Source organism: Bubalus bubalis, chromosome 24 (genome assembly GCF_019923935.1).
Source record: "Bubalus bubalis isolate 160015118507 breed Murrah chromosome 24, NDDB_SH_1, whole genome shotgun sequence".
Classification (NCBI taxonomy): Eukaryota; Metazoa; Chordata; class Mammalia; order Artiodactyla; family Bovidae; genus Bubalus; species Bubalus bubalis.
Window position 1 is genome coordinate 41,899,626 of NC_059180.1, and position 21,346 is coordinate 41,920,971.

The following is a 21,346-nucleotide window of genomic DNA, read 5'->3' on the forward strand; positions in this document are numbered from 1 at the left end:
GGTGCTGTGGTCCCAGTGGTGGTGCATGCGCGTGGCGTGGAGGCGGCGATCGCTGGTGAAGTGAGCAGTGGGCAGTTTGGGTGTCAGAGGCTGTGGGTTCAGGGTCCCGTATGCGGAGTCCACAGGCCTTGGGCAGAGCTCAGGCTGCAGACTTGGGGTTTGGGCTTCGGGGGGAGACCCGGCGAGAATATTGTGCTCTGGCGGCACATGGATGCCGAGTCCTCTGGGGGGCCGGGTGGTGCTGAACCCAGGTCTCCAGGGCCAGCTGTGCCTGAAGGCACCCCTGTGGGGAGCACAGTGGCCACGGGCACAGCGGCTTCACTCACAGGCCCAGGTGCACAGGGGAGGCTGTCTCTGGGCCCTGACTCCTGGCTGCCGGCACACAGTCCTGAGGCCTGCAGGCTGCTCGCTGCTTGGGGCAGGCTCCTCTCTCTGCGGTGTGAGCTCTGCTCTGGGCCTCGGGGGCTCCGTGGCTTCTCACAGGAACAAGGGATGCACCCCTTCAACTCGAGCCGCGTTGCCATGCCCGAGGCTTTTGCAAGAAGCAGAGCTGGTTTTGGAAGCAGGTTCGTCATGTAAACGCTTTTAGTAAATTCCTGTAGGATTCCCCACGTGGCCCCATTGCTTTGTGCCCAGACCTGCGAGTCACTGAAGCTCCTGCCTGGGTTGCTCCTGCTGGGTGGCTGGGGGACCCCTCGCAGGTCCCAGAGAGGGAAGTGCACCCACAGGCCAGGCTCCTGCCCTGTTCTGGGTGAGCAGGGTGGGGTCGCAGACCCAAGACGCACTTGGAGGCTGTGCTGGATGCCCCCCACAACTGGTCAGCCAGTTTGGGTGCTGGACGCCCTCCCTTTAGACGGACTTCCCACCGATTCAGCAGAGACACAGGCACATACAGGGCTTTCCCGATGGTGCAAAACCAGTGTTTACTCTGATTTCTTCCCGAGGTGCCCAGGGCCATTAGGCTGCGTGCTCTTGTCCGGTCACGGCGGAGCCCCCACAGCACCAGGAAGTCTGGGGCAAACAAGGCACAGAGGTGACACCAACTGGGGTGGGGAGTTGTCCCAGCACCAGGAAGGAGGGGCCGCTGGCCACAGTCAGGGCTGCAGGGACCCCTGAGGGACAAGGAGCCCTGGTGTGCGTCCAGGGGTGCACGTGGAGCCAGGTATGTGGAGCAGGTCCTCAGGGCACTCACAGCTGCACACGGCACATCCTCCTGCCAGGCCCGTTCCTCGTGGCCCTGTCACGGGCTGTCCGGGCAACTCACCACAACCATGTGGGGTCTGGAGTGGCCTACCACCCCCTGAGGAGCCGTGACCCCGGGAGACAGTGCAGAGAAGGCGAGGCTCAGACCGAAGGGGGAGGGGACTTAGGCGGCTGTGTCTCTGGCCAGGCGTGGAGGGGCAAGGGTGAGCTGCTGTCGGCCCAGGGCCCTGCCCAGGGAAACCCCGAGGGGCTCGGACGGGGGGCTGAGTGAGGACCTGAGTGTCCCTGGGGTGGCAGGACCCGTGCAGAGTGTGTGGCCAGGTCAGGAGTCAGCACGTAGACTGAGTCAGTGATGGACCGACGTCCCGGGACGTGTGACCGCAGCGGCCTCCTCCCTGTGGGCTCGGCCAGCCTGTCTAGGCCTCGCTCCGGTACCGCAGGCGGGAGAGCCGGTCCCGGACGGCCTGGTCGCTCTCGGTGCCACCCTCGGCCAGGTGGACCACCCTGCCAGCCAGGACGAGGTCCTGCACCTTTTGTTTGGTCACGGAGACCAGGCCGGGCGGGTTGGGGCTGGCTGGGCCCGTCAGGAGTATGCAGGCAGCGTGGCGGCCCGGCTCCAGCAGAACCACTGCGGGGACACGGCAATCAGGTGGGGGGGGCTGGCCGGCGTGGGCCTCCTACAGCTGGCGGGCCCGGGCCCACGGGGGGCGCACTCACCCTGGAAGGCGACGATGGGGGCGGAGACGTTGTCAAGCTCCAGCAGGACGCCGGGCAGCGTGGGGTGGAGCATGTACAGGCGGCGCCCAGCGGCTCCAGGCTCCTGTGTGAGTGCGGGGTGGAGGGTGAGGCCAACGCTCACGACCGAGGCCCTGCCCGGAGCTGTGTCCTCTGGGGTCCCGGGAAACGCCAGTGCCAGCACTGCACCCACTTCCTGCCCCCCTTCCCTGCCTGACCCTCCTCGGGGTCTTCCAGCTGCTGCCCCCCGTCCTCCCAGTCCCCCTCGTCTCTGCCCGCCCCGGGGGATTCTGTCTCCTTGCACACCCCCAGCCACTGGGTCTGCCCCACGCTGTCAGCCAGAACCCAAGACTCTACCGTCTGGTTGGAGTCAGTCGGCTCGTGGACGCCCCAGAAGAAAAAGGCAGAGCGGTGGTCTGCGGTGGGCAGGCTGGCGGACGGCGGGTCCCCAGGGAGGCCCGGGAGGGCCTGGCTCCATAGGACAGCCCCGGAGCCAAGGTCCAGGAGCAGCACCTGTCGGGGGCAGAGGACAGGTTGCAGCCCTGGGGGCGGCTCGCGGGGCCTGGTCCTGCTCCCAGCTGCGAGTAGAGCTGAGGCTGGAGGAGGTGCCGCTGACCTGTCTGTCGGGGCCGGTCCCATTCTCGACAAGCACGGCTGGGGTGTCGGGTTTGTAGTAGCCAAGAACAGGTTTTCTGGAAGGAGAACAACGAGGGGGCTCATGCAGGGCCTCTGTGAGGAGGTGCCCGGGATGGGGGCATGCCAGCGAGGGGCTGCTGTCATCAGGGGGGTCTCACCGCCCTCCTCAGCAGGGTGGCACCAGGTGACAGGCAGTGGCATTGTCCCCAGGTCTCCACAGGGGGACAGGCTGGGGGGCCCGGCTCCCTGCAGAAGGACCCCATACCTCAGGACCTGGGTTGTCCCAAAAGTCCACCTGGGCGTCAGGTCCTGCCCGTCCAGCAGCACGTAGGCCTTGGTGCTCACGAGAAGCAGGTCATCGCCCGCCTTCCCTGGCACGTTCATCAAGTAGCGGATGGCCCCCGAGCTGCAGGGGTGGGAGGGGTGGGATGGGGGCTACACAGGGGTGGGCGGGATGCTCCTCGTCCTCTTCCCCCACTCCCCAGGGCGCCTGTGGGGCTCCCAGGGCGCAGCCTCACGTTTCTTGCTTCTCCAGTTTCAGGATAACAAGACCCTCGCTGGATGCAGGGAACAGCGAGCCCAGGGGGACCCATCTTTTCCCAGTTTTTATTCCATTTCTATGCGCCAAGTTTCTGAGTTTGAGCCCAGGGTGACCCTAGATCCCTTGCACACAGCCTGTGCGCCCCACGGCTCCTCGCTCCCCCCACCTGTGCACAACCAGCCTGTGCGACGCGGCGCTGAGCATGTCCTCCCAGAGGGGGTCGCTCTTGAGCGGGCTGTCCCTCCTGCTGACCTTCTCGTACAGGCCCTTCACGGAGCGGCTACAAAGGGCGGTGCCTGGGAACATAGACAAGCCTTGTCCCCTCTCAGCAGGTGAGGCCCTCGCATCCCTGGAGGCACAGCCGGCCCCACACCTGTCTCCGCCCGGGTGCCAGCAGGCCCATGGAGGAGGCCATCCTGGGGCCACGGGCACCACGTACCGCAGGGGATGAGGACGTAGTGGGCCCCCGCCCTGGTGACATGGAGGATGGAGCCGCTGGTCCCATCCACACCCAGGCTGTCTGGGGGGCTGACCTGCTGCCCGGTGCCACCCGAGTAGATGGAGCCGTTGACCTGCAGCACAAGCGGAGGAGATGGGGCTCAGGCCGCTGGCAAGGCGTCCAGGGCTGAGGCTGGAGGCTGCGGGGCTGCCTGCGCATTCTCAGAGCTGCGCCTGCGGCTCTGGTGGGGAGCGTGCTCTCTGCCCGTCTCAGGGCCCCGAATGAGGCCCTGATGGGGAGGCTGCACAGCTGGGATGGGGCGGTACCTGGTTCTCCTCCTGGATGAGGACCAGCAGGTCTGGGGCCCCGTCGGCATCGAGGTCGGGCACGCGGAGCAGAGGGCTCAGGACGGACGCATTTCCCCCGAAGCTGCTGGGCTGGCTCCACAGGGTCTTCCCTGAAACGGAACATAGGACCCAAGTGCTGTGTGTGTGACTGCTGGGTGGCCCGCAGGCACAGTCAACGGCGTCCTCCTTTGCCCGCATCGTGTTTGCAGGTTGGCCGATGTGGACCTCCCCTTCCCAGGTAGGCAGGGCCTGGCTCACCGCTGCTCTCTGGGGTCACACACATGCACGCACCGGGCAAGAATGAAGGTACAGGCTGGTGGGGACCCGGGGGCTGCAGGTGCTGACCTGACGGCGTCTGACCCAGGTACAACCTGCCCACATCCATATTTAGACGTGTTCTTAAATCATTTCCTCTTTATTTTCCTGCCTGTCCGTAAAACCACAGCTTATAAAGCAAGTGCCACCTTGAACCACCCTAGCGTCAAGGCGCAGGATTCCTCAGGGCCTTGGAAGGGGACCTGGGCCTATTGTCTTTAAGGCGTGTAAGCGCCTCGTGGCTCGAGCTGGACCTGCGCATACCCCGCTCCCCCTGGACCTGGCCTGGCACCTGCACCTGCCCCGCGAGTGGGCAGCAGCTGGCTGCCCCAGCCCCAGGTGCCCGCAGCCGCACTGGAGGGGAGGACAATGGAGTGTGACTCCTCACGACCCCCAAGCCCGTGCCTTCCCTCCTGTCCAGATTCACTGCCCCCGGGGAGGGCGAGCTGACCCCTGAGGAGTGTGTAGCCCTGAGACCCTCGAGCCCAGGGGGCCCGCTGCAGGGAGCAGCCCACCTGTGAGCGTGTCCACAGCGACGAGAGAGCCGGGCCTGCCAAGGACGACGCAGGCAGAGGGCGCCGCGCTGCCCCTGGGCTGCAGGACGCCGCACTCCACGAAGGCCCCGTCCTGGGCCACAGGCCTCTCCCAGAGGACACTGCCGCTGGCTCCGGACACAGCGGCCACGAAGGTGCAGGGGCAGGAAAAGCCTGGAGGGAGGGCAGCCGCTGGCTGCAGCGTGACCCCAGGCCTTGGCCCCGAGCCCCGGGGGTCAGACAGGGAGGGGGCGATGTGGGCGTGTCCAGGACTTCCGCCAGCTGCCTCCCCCAAACCCCGAGCAGGCCAGGGGACACCTCCTCCTCCTGCAGGGAGTACTCAGCTTTGGGATAAAAACAAAACGTACCTTCATCAGCACAGGAGAGGCTAGAATTGCTGCGGCTGCTGTTGGTATTTTTATAAAGAAAGAGAATATCCTGGATCTTGTCCTTGTTCACGTCTTCTGCGGCCAGAAAGTCATAGGCGACTGGAAAGGAAACACGAGTCATGTTCCCAGGCCAGGCCTGGCGTGCCCCGCTCTGGGCCACGGAGGGAAGCAGGGCAGTGCCGCCTCCGTGGGCTGGCGACCCCATGCCGTCCAGAAGGGGCACCAGGTGCTAAGGACACCTGGGCAGCACCTTGTATCAGGGCCGAGGCCTGCCCTAATTAGCCTGGGATCTGGAGTCCACGCTCACAGGGGCTACCCTTCCTCCATTCAAGGACTCAGACGACAAACTACATGCTTTAAAATCAGACATCTAAGGGAATGAAATGCGGCCCTTACCTCACCCTGGATACAAAAATTTTCTCAAAATGGATCAAAGACCTAAACTGAAGAGCCAGAACTATAAAACTCTTAGAAAAAGAAACATGGGGGCAAACCAACAAAAGAAACAGGCGACAAAAGGGAAGAACAGGCAAACTGGACCTGATCGGGGGCACTGTCAGGAGAGGGGAAAAAAGAGCCACAGAGAGGGATGAAGTGTCTGTAGACTGTGCACCTGATGAGGAGGATCCAGAGTGTACAGCAACAAAAACAACCCAATTCAAAAACAGGCAAAAGACTGGAAAAGATGTTTCTCCTAAGAAGATGTACAAATAGCCCATAAGCTCACAGAAAGACACTCAACATCACTAGTAATAAGGGAAGCACATCAAAACCGTGAGGAGACACCATCTCCTACTTGTTAGGATGGCGATTATTAAAATAAAAGAAAACCGGAGTTTCCGGTCCGGAGCCCTTGTCCTTCGCTCCCGAGGATGTAAAATGTGGCAGCCGCTGTGGAAAACAGCCCAGCAGTTTCTCAGAAAGTTAGCACAGAATTAGCCTGGGCTCCGGCACTTCCATCCTTTGGGTGCACAGCGAGCATAACTGAGAGCAGGGACTCAAGTAGTCACTTGTACAGGAACGTTCACAGCTGCGTTATTTACAAAAGCCAAAACGTGGAAATAAGCCAGGTGTCCATGGGTCAAAGAATAAACAAAATGTGATCCATCCATAAAACAGATTGTTATTCACTCATAAAAAAAGAGCAAAATTCTGCATCAGGCTGCAGCATGGACGAGCCTCAAGTGTCGTCAGCCAGTCACAAAAGACACCTCCAGTCCCGTGAGGGGCTAAGCACAGGCCCCCCCAGAGACGAAGCAGCACAGACAGCGGGAGCGCTTGGGCGGGAAGGCGGGTGGACAGGCGCCCCGCACCGGCCATAGAACTTCTGAGGTGACAAAAGTTTTGAAAAAGCGATGATGGTCACGCGGTCTTCTGAACGAATGCCACTCAACTGTTTGCTCTAAAATGGCAATTTTTTTTGGTGATATGTATTTTACCACAAAAATAAAAACTGAATACCGGACAGAAGACTTTCAGAGTTAAGTGGTGAAGAGCTTGGCAAATAAACCCTCTCCTCCAAAAATAATGGTAAAATGAGATAGAATTGTGAAAAGCTCCCATTTCAGGACTCTGGGAGCAGACTGAAGGCGCACATTATTGGAACTGCTGCTGCTGCTGCTAAGTCGATTCAGTCGTGTCCAACTCTGTGCGAGCCCATGGACTGCAACCCACCAGGCTTCTCCGTCCCTGGGATTCTCCAGGCAAGAACACTGGAGTGGGTTGCCATTCCTTCTCCAATGCGTGAAAGTGGAAAGTGAATTTGTTCAGTCGTGTCTGACTCTTAGCGACCCCATGGACTGCTGCCCACCAGGCTCCTCCATCCATGGGATTTTCCAGGCAACAGTACTGGAGTGGGATGCCTTTGCCTTCTCCCCCATTATTGGAGAAGCACTGATTTAAGACACATAACCAGAGCTCTGGGCTGCCCACCCTGCGTCAGCCGGGGACCACACGCAGTAAGATCAGAAAGCAGCAGCTTCCTGCCAGAGGGACTGAAAACGCGAGTGCCCTCTGGGCAGGCGGGGTGGGGGCATGGGCAACTTCAGAGTGGATCACAGACCTCAATGGCAGAGCGAGAACTATAACGGGAAAACCCGGAGAAAATCTTCATGGCCTTAACTTAGGCAAAGAGTTCTTAGACACCAAAAGCATAAATCCACACTAAAAAAATGGATACATTTGGTTTCATCGAAATTTAAAACTTTTGTGCTTCAGTAGACACCCTAAAGAGAATGAAAAGACAAGCCCCAGATGAGTCACACACATTCGCACATCATATATGTGATGGAAGACTTGTACTTGGAAGATATTAATATAAAAACCTTAAAATTTTTTGACTGACATATACTTGATTAACAATGTTGTGTTAATAATAAGACAATCATACTTTTAAGTGAGTGGAAGATATGAATAGACGCTCACCACAGAAGGAGTAAGACCAGCCAATAATTCACGTGAACGTTGCAGTCACCAGGGAAACACGAACCACAGTGAGATACCACTTCACACCCACTAGGAAGGCCACACGGCAAAGACCATGACGAGTGTTGCCCAGTGGGGACATGAAACAGAGGCCTGGAAGGGACCGGGGTCAAACCGGACTTAGTGTGAAGTTCAACAACCCTGTTGCTGCCGGTCTTCCCAAGAAAAACGGGACACGTCCACACAATGATTTGTACACAAATGTTCACAGCAGTGTTACTCATGAAAGTCAGGAACTGAAACGATGCAAATGGTCACTAGCTGGTCAGTGGATGAACACCCTGTCCACACAAAGGAACACGCAAGTGCACGGATGAACTCATGTGAGAGAAGCGAAGACGCGTCTTACAGGATTTCACTCATGTGAAATGTCCAGGACTGGCAAGTGCATGCGGACAGGAGCCGCTGGTGGGGACAGGCCACGGCGAGGAGCCGGGTAGGAATGAGGGGACGGTCTCAGTGCTAGATGCAGAGACAGCTGCCCAGGTGCCAGGCCTTCAGCTGACTAAAAGTCACCAAGTCATGCGCTCAGCACAGGTGGATATAATGATACATGAATTATCTCTCAGTAAACCTGACAAAAACCAACACAGAAGCACATGTTACCGCTCGCTCTCAAAACTAAGCACCAAATTCTGAACAGAACCGACTGTAAGTGGGGCTCATGGAAGAAATTTCCCTCATTCCACCAGAAAGTGAAAGTCGCTCAGTCGTGTCCGACTTTGTGACCTCACGGCCTATACAGTCTGGAATTCTCCAGGCCAGAATACTGGAGTGGGTAGCCTTTCCCTTCTCCAGGGGATCTTCCCAACCCAGCGTTTGAACCCAGGTCTCCCGCACTGCGGGCGGATTCTTTACCAACTGAGCTATGAGGGAAGCCCTATTCCACCAGAGAGGGCTTCCAGTCTGTTCAAAGCAGCACTGCTAGGCTGTGAGCACGCAGGCCCCCGACACGGGACGGCACCCAGCGGGCAAGGGCATGCCCAGGAAGCAGATTCAGCTGCAGGCCCAAATCGTGGGCACCAGACGGCAGGGAGGGCTGGAGCCCAGCAGGAGGCCCACAGCAGACCAGCAGCCTGATTCTCACCTTTGGGACGGCCTTCTCTGCATCTATTCTGCCAGGGCTCTCTTGCTAATATCTTTTTAAGTCAGGAAAGTAACCACAAGGGCCCCTTTCTTTTCCCGACCCCACCCCCCCATCCCAAGGGCACTCCCGTTTCTGAGACTCCAGGGCAACCGGGGTCCCTCGGTGCCCCCGCCGCCCACACCTGCCGCATTGTAATCGATCCTCCACACCCCCTGCGACGCCGGCCGGTCTGGACACGGGATGATGAAGGAGACCACGAACACCACGAGGAGGCAGGCGAACAGGGAGAGGAAGAAGGCCGCAGTCCGGCAGCGTGAGAGGCGAGTCTGTGGGGCCGGCGTCTTGCGGGGCTCCTTTCCTGCCGGGCCCCCTGCGTTCTCTGGCACCTTCCTGTTCTCGCTCTTGAGCGGGTGGATCTCGGCCTCCAAGTCCTTGCCGTCCGTCATCGTGTGCACATCCCTGAGTTCACCTCCCGGCCACTGCAGTGGCGACAGAAGGAGAGGCGGTCAGGAGCTGGCGTGGCCGTGGCCCATCAGCCAGGAGACAGCATCTCGGCTCCTCTGGAGAAGGGCTCTGAACTGGGAGGCCGTGGTCTCAGAGGCCGCAGACACCACGGCTCCCACCTGCTGACCTGGGTAGGCCAGCCAGGCGAGACTACAGCAAAGCACACGTTAAACATTAACCATGAACTGAGTCACCTCTGACTGGCCTCCTGCCTGCCCCGAGAGAGGGCCAGACCCCAGGGAGGGGCTGCGCTTATTCACAGTGTGACCTGGGTGTTGGGCGAGATCTGCTGGGGCCTGCGTCCATCTCTGCAAAAGGGAACAGTGTTCAGGAGGCTGAGGCTTAGCGTGCTAAAGGCACGGAGAGCATAGGTTCAGCTTCTGACCCACAGCACGGCAAGCTGATTGCTGCTGGAAATGAGGGTGCGGGCCACCTCCCTCCTTCCTGCCCCTCGCCAAGTGCACCAGGCATGGGCAGGGAGGCAACCCGGGGAGGCTGGCTCGGAAAACACGGGGGAGACCCTTCTGACCCGCTAACGGCTGCACACCACCACCACCAGCCCCGAGCTCTTCGTTGTATGAGAAGGAAACACACTGCTGTTATTTTAGCTTTTGGCCATGCCTGTCGGCACGTGGGATCTCAGTTCCCCTGCCAGGGATCGAACCAAAGCCCCCTGCGGTGGAGATAAACTGCTGGACCACCAGGGAAGTCCCACACTTCTGTCTTGTGGAAGGCCAGGTATTTGTCATTCTGATCCTTTTTAAACAGCCAAACCAGTGTCCTGATGGGCACAGATCACATTGAGAGGACGCGGGGGATCACAGGGTCTGAGTGGGTGAAATCCTCATCTTCCCGAAAGGGAGGCCCTGCTGGAGGTTAAAACCAGGACGGTGTGATGGGCTCCCACGGGGTGGGTCAGGGAATCAGGAAGAGGCCACAGAGAGCGCCGATTCCCTGTATAAACTTTTTACTTTCTCCCTTTAATGGCTTTTCTCTATTTATATAATAAAAACCTGTGTATATACCCACTAGAGCGGCTTTAGTAATAAACTGAAAAAATGTAAGCGTGGAGGAGGAGGTGGGGACCCTGGGTAAACAGTCGTGTGCGGCTGAGGGCGCGGGCATTGCGGCAGCTGCCGTGGAGGTGGCCTGGCGGTTCCTCGGACGGTCAGCCATGGGGCCACAGTCTGACCCAGCAGCGCCACTCCCGGGCGCCCCCCAGGAGACCCAGAGCCCCTGCACACAGACGCTCAGAGCTTCATGGTTCGAACAACCCCAGTGTCTCTCTACAGGCGGTGGGTAAGTAGCACGGGTCTGCCCACGTGACGGAGTATCGCACAGCTGTGAACACTCACTTGGTGAGATGGCTTCATTTCAGTGTGTCCAGAACAGGCAGCTCCCTTGAGGCAGAAAGTAGGTGAGTGAGTGCCAGGGGCGGGGGAGGCGACTGCTATCGGGCGTTGCTTTGTCCTGTGATGGCTGCAGACCTCATGCATGTACTAAATGTCACTGATAGTAAGCTCCATGTTACGTGTACATTACCACAACTGAAAAAAACAGATGTCTGTGCCTTCTCCTCAATGTTGAGACAGGAGTTTTCACATTGTGAAAAAGTGAGCCTGTCAAGGAAATGAGCCGGACACAGGAAATGGAGCAAGGCTCGTGACCAGGGCCTCCTCTCAGCCCAGAATCTGACTGCAGGGGAGGAGGGGGCGCCAGGAGAGCGGGCCTGGGAAGCCAGCTCACAGACAGGTCGTCAGCACCGGCGTTTGGAACGGGCGCCCTCATGCTGGGAGGTTTACCTCTTTTGCCAAGTGCTGGGCATTTTCAGCCCCGCTTTGGTATCCGGAGCAGCAGCAGAGCTTTGGGAGTCAGGGTGCGGGTGCTGTGCCCGGCCCCCCCAGCCATGAGGACTTGGGATGCGGCCCCCTCTCAAGCTCTGTGTCCCCGACCCCGCGGGCAGTTCTCGTCAAGTGTATTAAACCCAGAAAAAGTGAGTTGACTAAAGGAAAGTGTTAGATGACACCGAGCACACTGCTGTCCTGCGGGCGGTGGCACAGAAATGGTGTGGGGCCTGCAGACGGCGGGGACGCACAGGCCTGGTTGCTGGGAATCTGCGGTATTGCGAGCTGAAATCTGCCTCCCGTGACCAGCTCCCGGCCCAGATTCTGTGCTGTGGAGTCACATCTAATCCCTCTCTTACACGTAAGCCTTCCCAGCGTCTAAAGACCATTAATGAAAAACCGTGTTCAGGAGGCTACCGCCTGCCCCTAGAGCTGCGGCCCATGACAGGTGTGGGCTCTCTGGTGTCCCGTCCAAGGTACCCGTCCGACCTCGCTACACCACCCAAGGTTCCCATTTGCCAAAATACCGCAGCTAATATTGGTAGAAAGAGAATTTGTTGGAAAGAGGTTGTTGTTTGCATGGTTCAGTGGCTAAGTCACGCAGACAGTGCCAGAATGGAGGGGAGCCAGAGAGCCAAACTCAGAAATCGGTGGGCACCAGGGACCCGAGGTGGCCGGGGCTCTTCGGGCCCACAGTTGGGGGCAGTCGGCGCCGGCACCATGCTCTGCCTTGGGCTCTCTCAGTGGGATGCTCCTGGGGCAAGCTGGTCACCCCTCCAGTTGTGCATCCACTGTGGACCGCCCAGCCCCTTGGCTGGCCCCATTTCCAGCCCTGCACCTTCCTACCAGGGCCCTGGAGGAGTCTGGAGACAGCAATGCAGGCGTACGGACAGACTAGCCTGGCGAAAGCACAGGCTCTCCATCCTGCTGTGCACCACGCAGGCCCCAAGCAAGGCCAAAGGCCACCGCCCTCACCTCGGGCAGAGCCTGCACGCACGGCATTTTGATACTGGGGCCAGTAGTAAACCACTCTGGAAAGTGAAATACTGAGCTCTACCTTGCAGCGTCTTCGAGAGCCCTTTCAGCTCCTGTGAGGTAACAGTGTGCTGGGGCGGGGCGGGGGTGTCTCTGGCTGGAGGCCCGAGCAGCGCTGGCCCTCCGCCCTGCTGCCTATCCCCCTTAGGAGCCAGAACACCAGGCACCTCCCTGAGTCAAGAGCTCACTCTAGTTACTCTGAATAACTTTTTTCCTTTTAATCATTAACAGAGTTCCAAGTTAAAGATACTTTGTAACAAACAGGTGAAGGATACTGTGCTCCTTCCTGGGGAAGGTTTGTGTTCTTAGGAGAGAAACCTTACCAAGTAACAAGACTTGATTCACCTGGAAACAAACCATGCACAGAGGGAAGACTGGGGAAAGACTCTAAACCACTCCCTGGACTCCTCCTCCTTCCTGGGTCCCTAGGGGCCAGGCGGGGCTCTCCTGTCGGGTGGGGGGTCCACACGCCTACCGCGCTGCCTGCCACCCCCGTCCTGTCTGAGGACGAGGGAGCGCATGCGGAGGCTGGCGGCGGGGAGGCGGGTCTGCCCCACAGCACCTCCAACGCCACGCTGGACGTCACCAGCGGCCGGGGCCAGCTCTGTGAGCTTTCTGTAACATCTTGTGAGCCTATAATTAGTTCCAAGTACACAGTTTAAAAAATAATAAAGAGAGGGGGGTCAGAGCTCCAGCAGGACTGGCGCCGCCCTGGAGCTGCCTGATCTCCAGGCTTCTGCTCCAGAGTCAGAGAACTGTTTGTGCTTTGTTCTGCTTGTTCTTGGCAGAACATCAACCACAGTGGAGTTTCTGCAAAGACCTCTGAGAACAGCCAACATCCCCCCGCCTGTTTCAAACCAATCACCGCCTTTCTGCAGGCCCCCCACGGCAATCACTTCCCTCCCCACCATGGGGAGAACATCCCTCTGGTTTTCTGCTGCTCACGTACAGCGAGTACCTGAAGAAGACAGCACAGGTGCCTGAGGTCACGAAGGGCCTGCCTGGGCAGGAAGGGAGCCCGTGAGGGCGTGGCGGGGCTCCAGGGTCCGCAAAGCCAAGGGCACACCTGGACCTGGCCTGGGTGCCCACAGCACCGCTCACAACTGAAGGCGCTGAGAGTGGCTCAGGGTGTCAGCCCAACCCCTGAGCCTGGCAGATGCAGAGTACAGTGCCCAAAGTCTCCCCAGAGCCGGATCAGTCAGTCAGTGAACCCCAGGCTTTTTTCCAGTCTCTTTCAGATCGCAGCTGCTCTGGTTCAATTCCACACAAAGGGGGAATAAGAGAAACTTAACAGGTCTTTTGCCTCTAATACCGCAATGAAGCCTCTGCAACCCTAACCCCGGAACGAAGCCCAAACCCAGGTGTGTTGATTAATTAGCCCTCACCTGCCAACAGAGGAAAGACCCACAGCCCCCCACCGATGGGCTCTCAGTAACAGGGCCACTGGAAAGACAGGCCAGCCTGGGCATGGAATGCATATTTTCTACATCAGCAAAACTCAACGTGGGAGCCTTGTGTAAGCATCCTCATCAGCATCAGGGCAACAGATACTGAAGGAAAGCACAGCCCACGCTGGGCACACGGACACCGAAGGAATGAAGCCGCTTTCACCTCAAATGGGGCTTCCCTGATAGCTCAGCTGGTAAAGAATCCGCCTGCAATGCAGGAGATCCCGGTTCAATTCCTGGGTCGGGAAGATCCACTGGAGAGGAGATAGCCTACCCACTCCAGTATTCTTGGGCTTCCCTGGTGGCTCAGCTGGTAAAGAATCCACCTGCAATGTGGGAGACCTGGGTTTGATCCCGGGGTTGGGAAGATTCTGGAGAAGGTAAAGGCTACCCACTCCAGTATTCTGGCCTGGAGTATCCCATGGACTGTATAGTCCATGGGGGCGCAAAGAGTCAGACACGGCTGAGTGACTTTCAGTTTCACCTCAAATAACAGCTGTTGGGATACAACAGAGAAAGCAAAGATAATAAAGGGCAAGGCCCTGAGGCTCGGCGATTTGAATCCTGACCTCATTTGCAGCCCTGTCCTTTTCTGTCATTTCTAAGCTGCTCTGGGACTTAACAACAGAAATCAAGCTGATTCACAGGATTTTCGGTCACTGGGTTTTTTTTCTCCTGAGGCTTCTGAGCTTCCCAAATAACTACGAAAGTAAACCAACAGAAAAAAGAAATGAAGGGAAAAGTGAGAGGTAAGAAAGAAAATGCATGGAGATGATATCCATTAAGGTAAAAGGTATGAGTCTAAGAATCACCTGCTTGAGATAAACACGCAATCACTGTGTGAGGCTTTTAAAACCGCAGCCCCGCCACCGCCCCCAGCACTAAGAAGCCTCACCCAGCTTCCCTGGGTGTGTCTGCTCAAGGCCAAATCTGCGCACCCGCCCAGCAGGGAGGACAGAACACCCAGCAAGAGTTAACATTTGGAGGGGCAAGAAGATGCAGTATTTGGAGAAAAGAAATAACTCCTTTTCCTCCAAGAGTTCTTTCTCTGAGAAGAGTTTACTGAGTCAGAGACAACAGAAAAATCAAAAATAAAAAAGCTTCACCCTAACTTTGTTTGATGCATAGTGAAAGCACAGAGTCTAACAAGGCTAACAAAGAGTCTAACAAGGGAGAACTGCCCCGACAAAGACCTGACAATTCTACAGGAATTATGAAAGCAGGGGCTTAACTTTTTAAACTAAAATTTGGTAACTTTTTTTAGGAGAGATCATTTTAGAGGAGTTTAATAAGAAACGTGTCCCCCATCCCCACCCCCTGCCCAATTTTAAAATGTTCAAATTTACAGCATTCCTTTTTTTTTTGGTTGTGCAGAGAGGCTAGTGGGATCTTAGTTCCCCAACCAGGGATTGAACCCGTGTGCCCTGCATTGCAAGACAGATTCTTAGCCACTGGGGCCAGCAGGGGAGTCCCCACAGCATTCTTTTAAAGGAATTTTCAGACTACGAATCAAAGAGGTCAGACGTTGAAAATTAAGCACTTCAAACAGAAAGGCTGTTTGCATATTTTTAAAAATTGGCTTCAAGTAAGTAAATTTTTGTTTAAACTGCCTGCCTTAAAATCTTAACTCTGGTTTTAGCTGAGAATTTTCAGAACATGGAAGCACAGTCTGTTTTGTGAGGGAAGAAGGAAGGAGGCACCGCTGTTATTTGCCCAGAAGTCCTGGTGGAGACACAGACCGCCTTCCCCCACTCATGCAGGAATAGCTGCTTCTGTTACTTGACCTTACTAGGGTGACAGCCTCACAAAGCAGATATTATTTTAATCAAGGGTAACTGCGAATTAGAAAACATGAAAAACATGCAGGGAACACTCAGGAAAAACTCTGACTATAGATTAACCTCACTATTTTAGCTTCACCAGTTAGTGAGAGAAACCAAAAGGATTTTGTCACTGGATTAAACCAGGAAAAGGTTTAATCGAGGATTGATCAGGTCCAGCAAGACTCTTACGGTGGGGGTGAGGGGGGAGCAGACTTCTCTCCACGGGGATCTCTCCCCCTAACTCACACTCACCGGGCTTATACTTCAAAGGCGCAGGAATCATAAAGGACGGAACATACAGCATCTAATCGTGTATCCACTGCCTTTGCTCACTTGGCCGTGCTGTGACCTGACCAGTAAGGGGGCTGGTTTTCAAGTCTTCTGTGGGGCTGGGTCCCCTGCCAGGAGGGCCCTCTCAATCCTCCGAGCCTCGGCTGGACCGCGTCAAACCTCAGGAAGCTCTGCGCAAGCCCCATGGACCGGGCAGGCCACCTTCCACCAGAGAACTCGGCCTTTTTCTTTCAAAGCGTCCATGATACTCCTCCCACAGCCACTGACCGGGAGCTATTTTAGGGCAGGCAGACTCTCCGGTGCCAAACACACGGCAGACACTGGGTAAGTGTCAGTTACGTGGGGAGAAAGCTTCACTCAAGAGCTTGTCTTGGTGCTCAGACCTCCTGACCTGTAATCATGAATCCACCTTACGTACAAGTGCCCCAACGCTTGTCCCCAAAGCCAGCTGTGACATACACAAGCGGCCTAGGAATGTCTTTACATCAGGGCTGCTCCGACAGCATTCAACCAGAGGCATGCATGTGAGAGACGCCCACAGAACCCAACTGGGCAAACTGGGTTTTGGGCTGAGCAAAGCAGAAGTCAGACAATGCCCACTTCAGTGTTCAGTTGTTTACAGCCGAACAACTATTTCCTCTTGTCACTAAGCAAATAATCTCAAGACAAAGAAGATGCCCTTCATCATCTTTCAAATGAGGTCAAATTTTAAGATCATTCACGGTTCCCGGATAAAGACAAGTGTTTCACGGGCAGGTCAGTGTTTAGGGACCAGACCTCAGCACAATCCTTTTCCTTCACAAGATCAAGACCACACCTGTCAGAGCGGGTGAGGGTGGCTGGAACACTGCCTAAGAGTGAGCTAAGAAGGACTAGCCACCTGTATTTCAGATGAGCGACTATTACACAGAACAAGGTTTTGCAGATTTATCCATAAAATCACATGGAAGAAGCCTTTTACCTGAGTTCTAAGGCAGATTTAATTTCCCCTGCTGCTAAGTCGCTTCAGTCGTGTCCAATTCAGTGTGACCCCATAGACGGCAGCCCACCAGGCCCTGCCATCCCTGGGATTCTCCAGGCAAGAACACTGGAGTGGGTTGCCATTTCCTTCTCCAATGCATGAAAGTGAAAAGTGAAAGTGAAGTTGCTCAGTTGTGTCCAATTCTTCGCGACCCCATGGACCGCAGCCTTCCAGGCTCCTCCATCCATGGGATTTTCCAGGCAAGAGTACTGGAGTGGGTTGCCATTGCCTTCTCCGAATTTCCTCTGATTCCCCCACAAACCAGTGTTTCTTCTTGTCCTCACATTAGGGAAGGCAGAGCTTTTAAGAAGATAAAGAATAACTCTTATTTGATCACCTTTCATCAATCCTATAAGTTGGTCCTCGTCCTCACTTGAATTTACTTATTTTTTAAAAGCTTTTGTGTTTAGCTTTAAAAGTTTTAAAGTTAAACACAAACGTTTAGATATTCGTGAACGCAGAGAGCACTAGCCCCATCCTTCCTCTCACCCAGTTCAGTGATTTCTAACAGAGCCAACCGTTTCCGTCTACAGACCAGCACTCTTCTCCACCATGCCCCACCTCCAGTTTTTTAAAAAGTTGCTCCGATTGTGGAGACATGCCATTTGATCTCTCAACATCTGCTTCCTGGTTATTCATTTAGGAATCAGTGTTCTTCTTCTTTTCGGACACCATATCCAAATTCCATGAAGGATTTAACACAGTGAGAGAGGGAACAAAATTCACTACGTTTGCGGGTTTTATAAAGACTGATTTTGAGCGAGGTATCCGGTACATTTCGAAACAACCAACAAACCCTGTAGTTTCTGACTTACCTCTTGAATTAGCTTCTCCTACCAACAGCAACTACTTTAGGTCATACTTTGATAATTTCTCACTTGGATTTCTGTAGCCATCTCAAATCTTGATTAAAAAACAAACAAAAAAAACCTGCCTTCATGCTGCAAGAGACATCTTTCTAAAACATCTGATTATGTCATTCCCCTGCTTGAAACTCTTGACCAACCCTTCACAATTTGCCTGCAGGTCTTTTCACCACCTGGCTTTTGCCAACCTGTAGTGTCATCTCTCCCCAAACCCTACACCGAGCAACTGTTCCCTCAGTCGTAAGGCCTTAAACGTCCACTCAAACCAGACCACCTCCTCCGCACCCACCACTGCTCCTTACTCACTGAGCCACTGGTGAGACCTGCCCCGGATGGCAGAAACTTCAGAGGGTATCCCTTCTTTGTGGCCTTTGTTTTCCCAGGATAAAGCATAGTGCATGGCATAAAATAAACACACACGTTCACCTGTCAATAAATGTCCAATTCTTCCTATGCTCTGCTTGTCAGCTTTTCTTCGAAGAGTAATTCATAAATGCATTTTTTGTTGCTGTTGTGTTTCTTTTTGTGGGCTTTTTCATAAATGCATTTATTAACAGTTTATTTTGAAGTATACACTGTGCAGGAGCACGTGACTTTTAAAACCTCCTTTAAAATATACAGCATGTATCAGATGTTGGGGTCAGTTTGACTACCTGACATCTACTCCTTCTTTCTATAAGAGCACCTGGATTTTCTCTGGGTAAATGCACTTTTCCACAAGCTGACTGTGGTTCTGGTAACTCTGAGGAGAGCTCCTTGTCTAGGGTTAGCTGCTGCTGCTGCTAAGTCACTTCAGTCGTGTCCGACTCTGTGTGACCCCACAGACGGCAGCCCACCAGGCTTCCCTGTCCCTGGGATTCTCCAGGCAAGAACACTGGAGTGGGTTGCCATTTCCTTCTCCAATGCATGAAAGTGAAATGTGAAAGTGAAGTCGCTCAGTCGTGTCCGACTCTTCGCGACCCCATGGACTGCAGCCTTCTAGGCTCCTCCGTCCCTGGGATTTTCCAGGCAAGAGTACTGGAGTGGGGTGCCATCGCTATCAGTTAGCTAACAGGGGTTAGTTAGCTAACAGGGGTTAGGATCCAACCGGAATTACAGAGGCACTCTTCCCATAGAAGTGGTTTTAAAATAAGTTCACAAGCTCTTTGATGTGCCTTCCTTCAAGGTGAAGTCTTTGAGGACCTTTCTGGCAGTCCAGTGGTTAAGAATTTGCCTTTCAATGGAGGAGACGTGGGTTCGACCCCTGGCAGAGGAACTAAGATCCCACATGCTGGAGAGCAACCAAGCCCGAATGCCACAATAAAGACCCAGCACAGCCAATAAGTAAGTAAATAAATAAATGCCTACTATGCCCCTTAAAACTTCCCTATAACACTTTCCTTCCCATTATGACTACCCAGAACCAGCCAAAATTCTGCTTAGACCGGGGCTTCCTAGATATGATAGAGACCCACTGGATACATTCTAGGCATATCCAATATACCCTGGTCATATTGTTTTTTTAAAAAATAAAAAGGTGAAGTCTTTTGTGCTTAGTGATGTTAGCGGATAGAATGTGGCGGGAGAACCAGCAAAACTGCAAAACAAGTTCATAAAGGTGTGGTGGCTTCACCATCCTCTCCTCTCTGACGTCCTGCTCTGAGGTGAGGAGGCCATGGGCCCTGTGCAAAAGCCCCCCAAGCTAGGATATTAGGACTCCAACCAACAGCCCAGAAGGCACCAAGGGCTTGAGTGAGCACGCTATCCTGGAGTCAGAACCTCCAGTCCCAATCAAGACATTAGAGGACTGTGTGTCCCACCCAGTACCTTGGTTGCAACCCCATGAGAGTCCTTGAAGCATAATCACTTCAGTCACTCATGAATTCCTGACCCACAGAAACTGATAATAAATGTTTGATGTTTTAATCCATTACACTTTGTGCTGATTTGTTACAGAGCAGCAGATAACTAATACAAGCAGGTAGGACAGAGTCAGGAACCTGAGAAGAAAGCCAACACATAAACAGATTAAAGAGTTATATGAGGTGATACTAGTGAGACCCCATGTGCCATGATCAGATCCTGATGGTCTCATTTAAGCTGCTGGCCCCATCTGTTTCTGGTCCCCTGGACATTCCTAAATGAAAGGCAGTGGAGTCCCTCCAGAGGTTGAACTAGTTTTAATAGATGCTTGACACTCGAAGCCGAAAGCACTGGAACCAGTGCAACAGGGGCTCAGAGAACTGGTAAAATGCCCAGGCAAATCTCCACTTGGTTGTTAACAGGGCCATTTTCATTTCACCCTTTCCTGCTCCTAATTCAGCTAACTTATTGTACTTACTATCTGTATCTTCCCATAGAACTGAAGCTCCTTGAGAACAGGAATTTCTTGGTAAGTGCTAAATCCTCAGCACAGACAACCATGCCTCACCGCCCCCCGCCACCTCGCCCCGGCACTTTTTGAGTTCCCTTGAGCTGCTGTGACTGCAGGCTCACAAAGTGCAAGAGAGGAGGGGAGAGGTCTGCGTGAGGCTCAGGACATCAGCAGCCTGAGTGAGTGAGTCGCTCAGTCGTGTCCTGCTCTTTGCTCATGGACTGTAGCCTGGCAGGCTCCTCTGTCCATGGAATTCTCCAGGCAATCTGCAGCCTAGGAGGAGGCAAGCCCATCGCACAAGCTCCTCGGCTGAAATTACAGGGTTGCAAGGATTTGCCTGTCAGTTCCCAGGCAGTCAGTTCAAGGGGGAGCTGAAGTCTCACAGACGACAGCATTCTTCCTCCTTTTCAACTCTGCCTTGCTTTTGCTTAGAAGACCGGCTGCAGAGAGTGATCACCCCATAGATAAGTAACTGTCAGCTAAGCTTTGGTTACCGGGCCGGTCGTCTGACAGGCGCTGTCCTAGTAACAGGACGTGGATCTCTGACTGTGGGTAGCGGCAGCTCACGGATATCGTGTCTTAGCATATTTTAAGATTACTCCCAGGCAACCCATGAAGCAATGGCTGGCTCGCCTCCCGAGCAGCTAACGAGGGGTGGAAGTTAATCCTGTCCTGGGGGAAAAGCGCGGCTGAACTGAAGCCCGGGCTGCGGGAGTCGGATCTGCTCAGAGCGCCTCCACCCACCGGGCGGCGCGGACAAGCGCGGATCCCAATGCCGGGCGCTGGGCGCGAGCACGATCGGGCCCTGGGGGCTGGGGTCTCCTGGGACCCCGCGGCGGCGCGGACACAAGCTGCGGGCAGGGAGGAGGCGGACCGCGCTAGCCCCGCGGCGCGCACGCGCGAGGAGGACGAGGACGCGCTACTCACCTGCCGCCGCGCCCTCGCGAGGCTGCCGGAGCTGCTGCCGCGCCGCCGCAGGCCGCTCGGGCCCGCCTCTGGCGTCACTTCCGCTCGGGTGGGGTGGGCCAGGCGGAAGCGCCCCAGGTCCGGACCCGCCTTGCGGCCGCATGCTTGCCCAGCAACGCCGAAGGCGGTGTGGGTCCTCCGGGCGAGTTGCACTTGGGGCTTTGGCTGCTCTGCTGCGGTTCCGCGGTTGTCGGCGCGTTGAGCCTCTTTCGTAGCTTTTCCGTGTGTTGGCCGACGCTTCCTTTTCCGGAAGTGCCTATTCTGGTCGTTGGTCCAGTTTTCTTCTCAGTGGGGTGTGTTTTCGTACTGTTTCCTAGCGCTCAGGAATGTTAAATTCTTGTCGGTTGCTTACGTCGTTACGTATCTCGTTTTGCGCCTTGTCTTTTCACTTTATGGATCTATTTCAATATAAAAAGTGCCAGTCTTTTATGATAAGTGCCTTCTTTGTCTTGTGTAAATAATCCTTCCTACCCCAAGTTACTCCCT

The 21,346-nt window shown here is 55.2% G+C and overlaps 1 protein-coding gene across 4 annotated transcripts; it reads right to left on the reverse strand.

Moving 5' to 3' along the window:
- Positions 1-898: 898 nt before the first annotated feature.
- FAM234A (family with sequence similarity 234 member A) lies at positions 899-20,952 on the reverse strand. Of its 4 annotated transcripts, none has more exons than XM_006049955.4 (12): positions 20,822-20,952; positions 8,891-9,188; positions 5,118-5,237; positions 4,732-4,923; positions 3,881-4,011; positions 3,555-3,687; positions 3,282-3,411; positions 2,840-2,980; positions 2,555-2,630; positions 2,296-2,451; positions 1,921-2,023; positions 899-1,831 (listed from the first exon to the last, which is right to left on the reverse strand). In XM_006049955.4, exons 2-12 carry the CDS (start codon positions 9,153-9,155, stop codon positions 1,620-1,622), a joined length of 1,659 nt encoding a protein of 552 aa, XP_006050017.3. In that variant the 5' UTR covers positions 9,156-9,188; positions 20,822-20,952; the 3' UTR covers positions 899-1,619. The 4 variants fall into 4 exon arrangements, with proteins under 4 accessions (XP_006050017.3, XP_006050018.3, XP_025130603.3 ...); XM_006049956.4 differs by lacking the exon at positions 20,822-20,952 and adding an exon at positions 15,616-15,864; XM_025274818.3 differs by lacking the exons at positions 2,840-2,980; positions 20,822-20,952 and having other exon boundaries at positions 8,891-9,348.
- Positions 20,953-21,346: the final 394 nt, after the last annotated feature.

What these genes read in the sequence shown, in the direction of transcription:
- FAM234A (XM_006049955.4), bottom strand. Translation starts at nt 9,155, where the DNA reads ATGACGGACGGCAAGGACTTGGAGGCCGAGATCCACCCGCTCAAGAGC. An exon ending in GGGACAACCCAGGTCCTGAG is followed by an intron (nt 2,631 to 2,839) that starts GTATGGGGTCCT and finishes TTCTCCTTCCAG; the next exon opens with AAAACCTGTTCTTGGCTACT. An exon ending in CGACTGACTCCAACCAGACG is followed by an intron (nt 2,024 to 2,295) that starts GTAGAGTCTTGG and finishes GCACTCACACAG; the next exon opens with GAGCCTGGAGCCGCTGGGCG.